This window comes from Telopea speciosissima, chromosome 7, assembly GCF_018873765.1.
Source record: "Telopea speciosissima isolate NSW1024214 ecotype Mountain lineage chromosome 7, Tspe_v1, whole genome shotgun sequence".
Classification (NCBI taxonomy): domain Eukaryota; kingdom Viridiplantae; phylum Streptophyta; class Magnoliopsida; order Proteales; family Proteaceae; genus Telopea; species Telopea speciosissima.
The window spans coordinates 46,852,111-46,864,453 of NC_057922.1; the positions used below are offsets into that span (position 1 = coordinate 46,852,111).

General features: G+C 37.9%; 1 protein-coding gene across 1 annotated transcript in view; it reads right to left on the reverse strand.

Moving 5' to 3' along the window:
- Window positions 1-12,343, reverse strand: part of LOC122668897 (THO complex subunit 2) — a 72,348-nt gene that overhangs the window by 49,179 nt on the left and 10,826 nt on the right. The window contains exons 4-12 of the mRNA XM_043865468.1: window positions 9,247-9,306; window positions 9,073-9,135; window positions 8,413-8,493; window positions 8,076-8,150; window positions 7,937-7,984; window positions 7,680-7,748; window positions 7,447-7,580; window positions 3,591-3,666; window positions 3,237-3,430 (exon numbers count right to left, since the gene is read on the reverse strand). Coding sequence (XP_043721403.1) covers window positions 3,237-3,430; window positions 3,591-3,666; window positions 7,447-7,580; window positions 7,680-7,748; window positions 7,937-7,984; window positions 8,076-8,150; window positions 8,413-8,493; window positions 9,073-9,135; window positions 9,247-9,306 — 800 coding nt within the window. The remainder of the gene's footprint in view (window positions 1-3,236; window positions 3,431-3,590; window positions 3,667-7,446; window positions 7,581-7,679; window positions 7,749-7,936; window positions 7,985-8,075; window positions 8,151-8,412; window positions 8,494-9,072; window positions 9,136-9,246; window positions 9,307-12,343) is intronic.

The window sequence follows — 12,343 nt, forward strand, 5'->3', positions numbered from 1 at the left end:
AGATATGTCAAGGGGCAAAAGCGGTTTGTCTCCCAAGTTCCAACAAATTTCAAACAGGATTCTGAAAGGGGGGACTGGTCCTAGAAGGATGAATGTGTAAAAGTTGGCCAGCCATGTGACCAATGCCCTGATCTCTACTCAGGACCCATGGTAACGTAAAATTAATGTTTGAAGAGCTAAAAGGGGAATGCAGTACCAAATTTTTAATAGGCCTATTCAATGGGTTAAACGAATGTTCATACTCACAATTTCTGAACTGCTGCTAGGTGGGAAAACACATCCTATATTGTAAAATTACTCCATAAATCATTGATAAATAAATTTCTCATAACAATATAACATACAAAAGAAAAGAGGGAAAAACTAGAGGAATGCCAGTCCCGCTTTCATTGCTTCAATGGTAGCTTTAGATCAGGTCTTAGCAGTATACAACTTGAAGAAAATATTTCCAAAGGAGTGACTGACAGATACGCAATGTAAGTCATATATCACATGGAAGGGATTCAGATACTGATTTCTACATCATATGATAGCACCAAGTTTTTGAAGCTACTACTGATGTAGATAAGTCACCTAAAGGGTATTTTATTGGAAATAAGCTTTGGGTTGGGTCATATATGTATTGGGACTTTGATCCCATGGGTTTACTTTGTAATCGGACAATTTAATGGGCCTAAAATATGGGTAGAAAGCAAGAAAACGGGATTTACTTCATTATTTTAGTTAAGAATTCTATTTTGAGTATGTTTTCTTTATTATTTCACTTTTTTAGTCAATTTAGGTTACCTTATTAGTTTATGTTGGAACCGCTTCCTCTAAAAGGCTGACCTTGTAGGAAAGGGAGGAAACAATATGTATATCATATAGGAGCTCTAACACGGCGGACTATCCAAAGGGGGACACGGGTGGATAAATAATTTTTTCCAACACCTGCCCGCTCCCAGGGGGACTCGATATTGTGACCCCTGCTTGCTCTGATACCATGTTGGAACCGCTTCCTCTAAAAGGCCAACCTTGTAGGAAAGGGAGAAAACAATATGTATATCATACAAGAAGCTCTAACACGGCGGACTATCCAAAGGGGTACACGGGTGGATAAATAATTTTTTTCAACACCTGCCCGCTCCCAGGGGAACTCGATACTGTAAGATTGGGTTAGGCATTTCCTTTTTAGTGTCTAAGTCCATTTTTGAGTCTTCTATATAAGTTTGTAAGGGAGGCCAGCATTGTACACAAATTTGATTAATGAATATTGGTTTGAGCCTTTGTGAAAATCCCGAGGTAGGATGGGTGAGATGCCCAGGGCGAGATAGCCGACCCCAACCTTCCCCCATCCCCTTCGATCGGTTCTTGATTCCAAACCCTAATTTCAATCAAATTGAGTTCAAGAGTGCTACAAGCTGCTGGGATTTCTTTCAACTGATTGTCACATTGATTTCTAGAAGATTACTACATCAAGATCATTGCATTGGTTTCTTCTATTGGGGAGTTCAACTTAATTCTTCAAGAGATTATTCAACTTGATGCAAACCTGGGTTGGAATAACCCTTATCGGGTTGCCTGTGGGTCCGCCCGGTTATCACACAACTCAACAATTGAACGAAATGGCAAAAGGTGTAAACAACCAGAATTTCACAGGCTTAATTAGGAAGGCAACTAAGGAAGGACTTAAAAGGGATTATAACTTATTGTGTAGGGACAGATTTGGAAGCAAAACAAAATTAAAGGATAGAGGGCATTAATGACAATATGAGAGGGTAAAATTGGAAAGTGAGGTAAAGAGAATAAAAGAAAGAAGTGGGACAGCACGTTTGATGAAGAAAAGGTATTTTTGGTAACTAATGAAAATGGGTTTAATAAGGAATCGAGAAACAAGGGGAAAAGTGTCTTCTTCAATCCCCAATTCCCAACTTGCACAATAAACCAGCAGACCTCAAAGGAGAGATCTCCATCGATAGTACTCCATTAGTTTTCAGATTTGAATGGCAGGTGGACAATGGACAGGCCTCTCAAATGCAACAAAGATTCAGTCAAACAGTAAGTGAAGAGAGGAGGTTTTCCTTCTGTAATCAGATCAGGTTGGAACCTGTAGTTTCAGGTCTGAAAGTTGAATGCAAACTCACGATAGCAGAGGGCTATCGGATCTGGGCTGGGGAGGTTGAACCGCCTTAAGGTGGGGAATCTCAACCCTAAAGCCTGAGGAACAAGAGCTTGAAAGGGAGGAGATCGAACCAGAATTTATGGGTCTGCTACTACCATCCAGAACAGAGCAGCAGAAAATTCGTTGAAGATGAAGAAGAGAGAGAGAGAAGAAATCGCACAGAAAATGCGGGGGCGCTACACAGCCTCCATTGGCTCCACAAACGTGAAACTCCAACTCAAATAAATTCATTCATTCAAATTTGCTTCCATCGTTGGATTACATCTCTATTTATAAGACCCAGAAAATAAACTCCTAATTGCTTACTAAAACTGAAAATTAAATTCCTAAATCAACTCTACTATTGACTAGCCTATTAAAACTAAAGTATGGAAAGTACTCTACCACTAAGTAGTCTATTTAAAATAAAAGATTACAAGATAAAATCCCAACTAAAAAACCTCCAAGAAATTAAATATCCTACTGGACCTAAAAACCCATGGACCCAGTTCATCTTCACATGGATACCCAAATGGGTTTGGGTCGGTCCAAGACAGTGCACCTGCATCACAACCTCAATTGCAGCTTCAACAGGTCACTGATTTGAAGGATTCTATTATTTATTTCTCTTGTTCACTTGTGGTTACCAATTTGTTATTGGATTGATCTTTTGGTGGGAAACGTTCTTCATTTTAGATAATGAAACCATTCCATTGCTACCAACCCAAAGAAATACGATCTCTTTGAGATATATGGTTCATGCCTCTTTCTCCTAAGACTCCAGAGTTTTTTCTATTTGATCCTGCCTGGGATTAGACCTATTCAGGTTCTAGTCTTACATTAACTACTCTCCAAAGCTGCATTCTTCTCTTTACATCTACCATATGACATACTAAAAGAGTGGGTCCCGTAGAGATTCTTAAATTGACCAATCTATAATATTAGGCAGGATACTTAAGTACATAGAAAAATGAAGTGAACTCTTTACATAATTCATTACCAATTAACTCAGAAAAAGAAAATCTACACAATGATGCAAATCACGGAAAACATCTACAACAGTGGCTATGCACAAAAAATGAAAAATGCTGTTTACCAGTCATCCACTGAAAGTAATCCACTAAGCAATCCCAAACTTTGATTGTTTTCCATCTCAGGGGAGCGTTCTTTGACAGCTTCACTTTCCATGTCCAAGGCAGCAAAAAGATCGATTGTAACATCCCCTTGTTTCTCATCATCCATCAAATCCTTCCCAGTAGCGGCAAGATTTATTTTTCCAATTTTGTTAGCCTGCATAACAGTTGAGAGTTGAAACAATACATTCCCAAAACTTGTATAAGCATCAGTCAAATTAGCAGAGCACATTCTGGGAATTGTCTTGTATGGAACCATCTCGGTGACACTGAAGATGAGAGAGAACACATTCTGCAAGTTCATTTGGTTGATATACCTCATCAAACCGCTTCACTGAAAATGCATCATAATTCTCAAATGCCTCCTCATCCTTTGGAAGCAGGTGTGCATATCTGAAATGAATAAGTTATTACATAATGACAACTTCATCTAGTTCATTTAAAGAAGCAATATTGAGCAGGTCGTGAATCAGATAATCAATAACTTGGCAATACAAAACCTTAACAAATTACCAATAACAAAATAAAAGGAAACATATGGAACAGTGTGCTAAAAGAAAGATGCAGATTTAGAAAGGGCAAAGAATTACAAGAGAAGAAGAAATCGTTAGGAGTAGTATAACTCTGATGCCCCAAAACAAATGGTGTGACAGAACAAATCAAATAGTTATCCTTAGAGAAACTTGCCCACACCTCTCACACTACAAACAATGCTTACATATTTTGCATAACATTCAACAGAAAAACCAGCATAAAATATCAAAAGAAAACCGAACGCTTAAAAAAAAACAGGTTATTTTGGATAGAAGAGCAGCAATGGTTTGCATATACACTTGCACAAGGGCAGATAGAGAATAAAAATATAGATCTTCATAGATAGATACCCATATACAAAGTACATAAAAATGATGGAATGGTTACATTATATGCTCCTCCCATAAACTGGACATCATTCTGTTCTCAGAAGCTGGATTTGATGTTCTTTAAACACTCTGAGAATAAAATCCCAATCCAAGAGACCAGCGACCACAAGCAGACAAATCTTTGGAAGGAGGGAAAAGAAACCACTGAAACCATGGATTTCCTTAGAGCATCTTCCACAAGATGCAACATTAACAGCTAGAACAAACAGTGCACCCCAGATGTAAAATTTCCTACGTACCTCCAGCCGTACTCTTGCTACTTTGAACACTCCCAAATAGCATCGACCAACATAATGAAGGCCCAGAAGGAGAATTCATGTATCAGAATACATTTTGTTAATTATTTTAAGATTTTATTGTAGACTTCTGAGAATTCATTGTGGAGGCCTAGAAGAAGAATTTTATGCAGCCCTATCTGCCACCTTTATGCGGGTTCAACATAAAGTTTCAAAGGCTCTTTGTTTCTTCCTCCTAGTATGCTCCAATACTGTCACTGGGAAGAAATACCATAATTCCCATCTTGTCCTGCCCATTCAAATACTTCCATGGATCCTAAACATTTCTGAATGAGACACAGAACCCGATGATCTCTTGAAGAATGCAGGCCCATGTAACCACTCTATATCAACGCTAAATAAGTAGCAAAAACTAGATTGGGAGGGAGCTTTAAGCTGCAGACACTTCCATCCTGCTCAAGGGAACCTTTCTAAAGCTGAAGTAAAAGCAACAATCTGCTGAACTTCCCTATCATTCGGATTCCTCCCAACCGCAGGAGACAAGAAACAGCTGGACCTCATAATCTCATATATGATAAAATGCAACCACATTTGCGAGATAGCATCACTGATACAAGTGATAGAAAATGAGCATAAATTCTTCACACAGAAGTCTTTCAAAAAACACCACTAATCCTTCCAAAACAGGATTTTCCTTCTACTTCCCACTTCATATAGGTGTCATTGACGGACTCTCTTTAGCCAGTATGCCTCTTCAAAAGTGGGACTGATGATTATCATTGCAAGACCTTCCCAAATGTTTAGTGGCCCATATTTACCAGGCAGGACTTTCCTCCAGACTTTTATGTTTCTAACCCCGTATCTCAAAATCCACCAGGATAGAAAGGCCTAATTCCAAGAAATCATTTTCTTCGGACACACCCCTCACTCAGACTTAGGATAGGATACATTGTTTCAATCAACCAAGTGGAATTCCCGCTTCCCCTTGCAATCATTCCAAAGGAAGACCCATTGAATTGGACCATCTTTTTTTTCTTTGGCCAGAAAGGAATGGTAGGAAGAGAAAAATATGTTGGAAACTTGCTAGAGGAGGCTTTTGAAAGTGTGATCTTACATTTTTCACACATAAAATTCTGTAATGATGATGCTAACAGAATTTCCACTCACTAAGGAGAATACATGCATGCGCATGCTCACGCGCACAGACACACAGACCAGTCTTCTGAAACGAGTGATCCAAAAAAAAAAGCATCAAGTGTTCTCTAAGTTACTCCTCCAAGGAAAAAAGAAAACTTGGCACCAGAGTACTCCAATACATACTAACATGAAATTATGTAAGATTTTCTAGCACTTGTCAATTAGCAGAGTTCATTGTCTAATTAAAGTACTAATATATATGCTTATGTATTCTTTATCCAGACATCTCTCTTGCACTCAAAAAAAGCATATATATTGTTCCTCAGGTATTGCTTACACCATAGCATATACGCTATAGACAACACTCCTTCTCGCATAACAGTTTTAATAGATGAAAAACATTTAAAGTTGACAAAGATATAATAGTCAAAACAAAGGATGGTGTTTCTATTTTCAATTTGATTAGGCGCTCCTCTCTTTCCCTCTCCCACTCTGCAAGCCGTCAATCTCTCACAAAACTAAGCACCTTTCCAAAGTCTAATGCCGCTCCAGATGATGTGATAGTTCAAGACAAGATGCACCACATGCTTCAGATACTGATCAAACGGAAAGAAGTGATGGAGCTAACATATCGTCACTAAGGATATTTGGAACTCGCCTTTAGTGCAAAAAATGTTTTCAGCACCATCAAATGTAAAACACTAAACTGATACAATTCCCAGTCAGGCTAGAAGCTGGCTGCTAGGTGCAACCCATTATCAGAGAGTAGTGAATAACAAATTGTTGCTGATGTTATTCACTCAGGCACTCCATTTACTGATTCACTGCAAAATTATTGATCAATGACTCTTGCCACTGAGTTCCTAAACATTCCTCACTTGGGAGCTGAAACCTTTATGAAAAGCATTTCCTCCAATTACTGCGGACTAGGCAATTTGAACAAAGAGCACAGAAATCTCTTAATCAGCGTTAACCTACAAACATCCAGAGCTTCATTCTGACAGAAACCCATGGTCAACTTCAGTTACCTTCAGTAGCTGTCAGCCCTTCTCTTGCGTACCATAAGGTAAACCCATCAGAAAAATCATAGAAATTGGATTAAGGCATCAGTAGTGTCCAACAGCTAGCCATAATCAAAGCTGCACCAGCCTCAATTCAATTAATCATATATATTCTATTTGTTAACCCCATAGTATCCTTCCAAAATACAAATGCATTCATCTCAAAATCTTAGGCAATCATTACCATAATCAGCATGAATCATACCCAAGGATGTATTACTCGAATTTCTGTCAACTACATAATGCAAGTGCTTTCAAATCTCCTTCCAAGAAGATTTCTGCAGAGTCCCATCTTCTCCAATATAGCCCTCAAATGAATTATTCATGGAAAGACATTTTTTTATGAAGAAAAATTACAAACCTTAAATTTCAATTGAGTACCAATACAGAACCATAGGCACACAATTAGACTTCCATCTCCATATCTAGCCATTCATTAATGGTATTCATGCCTCAGTATCTTCTCACAACAAAGCAAACAACAGTCCACAGACCACAATCCAAACAAGTCCAACAAGCTGGCTCATACGAATACAGAGCAACAGATCAGAAGCTAAATTCCATCTTCAGGTACCCACTTGCAAAGTGTGTAATAACCAAGGAAGACCGAGTATTATACAGAGCATAATACAACTGCTAGTGGTAAAGTTCTCAAGAAGAGAGAGCATTCATTATCATGATACAAACACTCCTAGTGCAAATAACAATAAATGCAAACTGGAATTTCTCCTTGCCATAGACATCCCACATCAACAATCAGCATCAGTGCTAAGTAAAAAACATGCTCAGATGATTATTGAGAGAGAGATAACTTACATGCTATCAAGATCAATGAACTCCTCTTTCACCAACATTGCTGCAAGCCGATAAAGCCCAAAAGGCACAGGACTATTCACATCCATCCTCTGATAATATTGAAATTTAAACCCCAGCACTTGAGAAGCATGGGACTGTAAGAAATGAGATAAATAAGAAAAAGCTAAATTGCTCAAGAACATAACACAGACATTAGCTGCTTATTCAAATTCTAATAGAATATACCTCCTTACCTTGGGAAATATAGGTATCAGGTCAAGGAAGACATTGTTATTGGGCTGAAGTTCAAAACACTCCATAACCTGATGCATCACCAAAAAAAATAATAATATCACAACCAGTAAATGAGAATTTAAAGAACATTAATCTTTGATTAGCTAAATGATTCACAATCATAATTACTACTGCTTTGGTTGTAAACAATTCAAATTGTCTACTAATAAAATATATTAGACCCACCAGAATATTTAGGGAAATAAAAACTACTTACAATATCAAAGACACGATTTGGATCCAGATCAAAGTGCCCAATTAATGACTGAAAAAGTTACATCAAGAAAATAAGCAACCATTGCAACAGATTAAAATAAACATTTCACATTGGCAAAAATACAACAATAAGGTCAGACCTTAATTATGCTGATAGTTGCAGTCGACACATTTTGAGTTGAAGATTCAGAACCGCTTTGACAGAGAAGTGTAACCTACAAAATCCACTGAAAGTGAATAGCAGGAAGGAAAGCTGATGATCACTAGAAAAAACACAAAAAAAATAAAAACAAAAACAAAAACAGAAAAGTTTATTACAAGGAATAATCAATCCTGCTCTTGTTGCCTAGTATCTAAGGTTTCATTGTGTCACTCATCAGATTTAATTAGGAAGTAGAAATTGAATCTCATAGCCATTGATGAATCAACTTTGTACACATACTAAAAAAATTTAAAGAAATCCAAAGATAAGTGTACCAGTTTGGCATAACCCTCACTCTCTTCCCGGAGAAGGTTAAATTTTGTCTGCTGATAAAGAAGGCGGGTGTTTACTCTGACCTGCAATTCACAAAATAATAGAAAAACAAAGAACATAAATTACATGTACACCGATTTATGTATGCTCCATTATGAGAAAGAGGTGCATGTGCATTTTTCTTGAAGATATGACTCTCATCACATAGGATTCTGACTACTATCTATGAGGCATGAGCATCATGTTTTTCCATGTTTATTTGTCAATCCACAAAATAAAATATGGTAAACAAGGCCTTCAGAGTAGACTTTTATGTTTGTTACACCATCTATTTTCAAACATCAAGGAGAATTTAGTGTGTTCCTTGTACTCCAAAGAATATTCAAGTGATCCCACCTTCTTTTTTTTTGCTAAACAGTAATCCCATTTGTTACTCGCACAATAGATTGATACATCATAAGCGAATCCTATATCTATATCTTCTACCAGTAAGAAACTCAAGAACCTCAAACAATACGCATAACTATAAGCATACCAATGCGATCTGTGTCAACTCTGACCAGAGTACATGTAAATCATAGTATCAGTCCATCTTGGTGAACATTATGAGTTACAACAGAAAATTTAAGATGTCCGGCTACAAAGAGTTCTAATATGTTTACCTCTTTCGCCTTCAAATCCTGAGCCTTTATCTTGATCATTTCAGCCTCCCACAGGAATTCTTCCTACAACATTGTAAGAAACAAAAATAAGATCTACATAAGGCAAACAAAATTCATGCTTTATTAACCAACAGCCAATGGTAGAAGAATTGTCTACAGAAATACTAAAGTTACCTCACAACGCTCCTGGAAAAGCCTCAATGGAACTAAAGCAGACTCCACCAGCCACTTCGCCTGAAGTAGTTCAAAAAACAGGAGAAATAAACGAATATCAGAGGTAAAATCATAGTTCAAAATCTCGCCGAGATCTCGGAAATCTCGGTAAACTCGAGCTAGTTGAGAGTTGAGACGAGATAGCATACGAAACACAAAAATGTCAAATCTCGAAAATTTCAACCGAGATTTCGAATATTTCGAGAAATCTTGGTGAAATCTCTAACTTTTCGAGAATCTCGACCTCCTCAGTACTCATAGTCATAGTATTGTATTGTTGGGAGTTGGGAATTGGGAGTTAGGAGTTAAGAGTTAAGAATTGAGTTTTTTGTTTTTTTTTTCAATTTGAACCTTTAAATATGTTTATTAAGCCTAAAACAAGTTTACCTTAAAGTTTCGGAGCCAACTATGGCCATATGCCCACTGAAACATTAAAAAAAAAATGCACTGTCTCGCCGAGAAAACTCGACCTGGCCGAGACCGAGTTTTAGAACCTTGGGTAAAATACAAACACAAAAACTCACATCACAATGTACAATCGAAACTTAAAAGTATAACCAATCAAAAGGACAGAAGATTAAATGGTAATAAATAAATCAAGAATCACAAGGAGCCTTCAAAGGACTCATCTCAATCATTTATCACCATCCAGGCCAATTTATACAGTTCCCTCCCTGAATAAATACACAAGATTATATGCCATCTAAAAACAAGAAATGATGACTCTTGGGGTTATGTTCATTCAAGAGAACTACTCTCTTACTAAAAACATAAATTCATACCACAAAGTCTTTAAAAAAATTTATACAAAGAAATAGAAAAAAGTCCCATTACAACCATATATTAAGCCACAGTTGCAATGCCTTGGGCAGACTCCAATGGTCCTACCCAAACTCAGACCTAAAATACTTGGACTTTGAACTAGTAGCATTACTTCTAAATCTCAACGAAATTTTGGTGAAATCTCACTTTTTCGCTAATTTCAAGCCTACAGAAACAAAATGGTAGGCAAAACAGGCATGCACTGTTGTGATTGGTATTTCGCTAGTTTCGGTGAAATTTCGGTATGTTTTGTATCGTTTCGGCGAAACGCCACAAGAGATGAGGCAGGATGTATTATCCTTCAAGAGATCACAGAGTACAAGGGCACCTCCACCTCCAGTACCACCATACAGGACCCCGTACTAGAGCAGGATCCCGACATCTACAGGAAAAAAGGCAACAAGCATAGATCGAGAACTCGCGAGATCTCGAGAATCTCGACCCAAACTCCTTTATATGAGTGCCAGATCTCAAGATCTCGGTGGGGAATCTTGGTATACAGACACTCATTTATGCCAGAAATCAGGACAGACACTTATTTATGCCTAATATCATTTAAGTAAATGTTTTTATATTTCATTTACTTAAGATATTATTCATAAATAAGCAAATACCCCCCTATTTAAATCCAATAAAAATAGTTAAAAAATAAAATTCCAAAAGGAAAAAAGTCAATAAGTGTTTGTCTTGTGTCTGTCCTGGTTTTTGGCATAAGTGTTTTGCCTGGTCTCCCACTAAGTGAAACTCCTATTTGGACTTTGTTTTTGAAAAATCTGATAATGTCATTGTGTTTAAATGGCCTGAAATAGGCTGAGTACCAAGTTTCAGACCCAAACTAGGACTAAAACCCATTAAAACCAGGTTTCGAGTTGGAAAAAAAAATGCACCAACTCAACCAAGATCTCGGTTTTTCCCAGGGTTGTGTTCCGAGTTTTAGTACCTTGGCAACAAGCAGCATCAATTGAAAGGGATGTGGAGTAATCAATAATGTGAGGAGGATGGTTGGGGAGGCTGTGTCTAAGTGGTTCTTATTCTAGAGCATCCTAGCACACACCACTACGGTGCCCTATTATCAAACAATTCTAGATGTGGTTGTTGAGGCTGACACAGGGGCCAAGGGGCCCATCGCATATGTGGTGATGAATGTGTACTATCCCCAGCAGAAAAAGGAGTTCCCAGAGTATATAGATGACCTAAAGGGGATGTGGGAGAGCTACAGGGTGACAATTATGTGTAATGGTTGGACTGGACCCACGAGAAAGTCCATCATCAACTTTATGGGTTACTGTGACGAGAAGATAATAAAAAACCAACAACAACACAGCCTTATCCCAACTAAATGGGGTTGGCTACATGGATCCTTGCAAAGACAAAAAATTAATAATAAAAGTAGAAATGAAAGGAACACAACGACTATAGCCACAGCTCAGTCTCATACAAATTAATTGGGTCGAATACACAGATCCTTGCCCTCCAATCAGCTCTATTCAACGGCATACTTGAAATAAGACCTAGACTATGCATGTCTTTCCACACATCTCCTATGATGATTTTAGGCCTGCCCCTAGCTCTTCTAGTACCCTCAATCTGAGTCAAGTCACCATTTCGAATTGGAGCATCCAAAGGCCTCCATTGAACATGGCCATGCCACCGCAGACGACTTTCTCGAAGCTTATCTTGAAATGGGGCTGCCTCCAAATCATCTCTAATATGATCATTCTTTATTTTATCCTTCCTGGTTTTGCCACTCATCCATCTCAACATCCTCATCTCCTCTACACTTAGCTTATCTACATGACACTTCTTAACTGCCCCACACTCTGCGCCATACATCATAGCCGGTCTGAAGACTGTCCTGTAAAATTTTCCTTTAAGCTTTAAAAGAACATAACACTCCGGATGTACCTCTCTACTTCACCCATCCTACTTTAATTCTTTATAAGACATCATCTTCTATATCAACTTCCTTATTGTGACGGAAGGATTGTATTCCTAAAATTTGTGGATGCATCCAAAAAGAAAAATGACGCAAAATATATTTATAAGTTGTTAAAAGAGGTGGTTCAGGTGGTAGGAGTGGAAAACGTTGTCCAAGAAGTTGATGAATAACAGTAAGTACGGGCACTTCTGGACCCATTGTGCAGCCCATTGCATTGACTTCATGTTGAAGGAAATGGGGAAGATAAAATTGGCGCAGAGTGTGGTTAAGAGAGCTAGACAGGTGAGCACCTTTGTC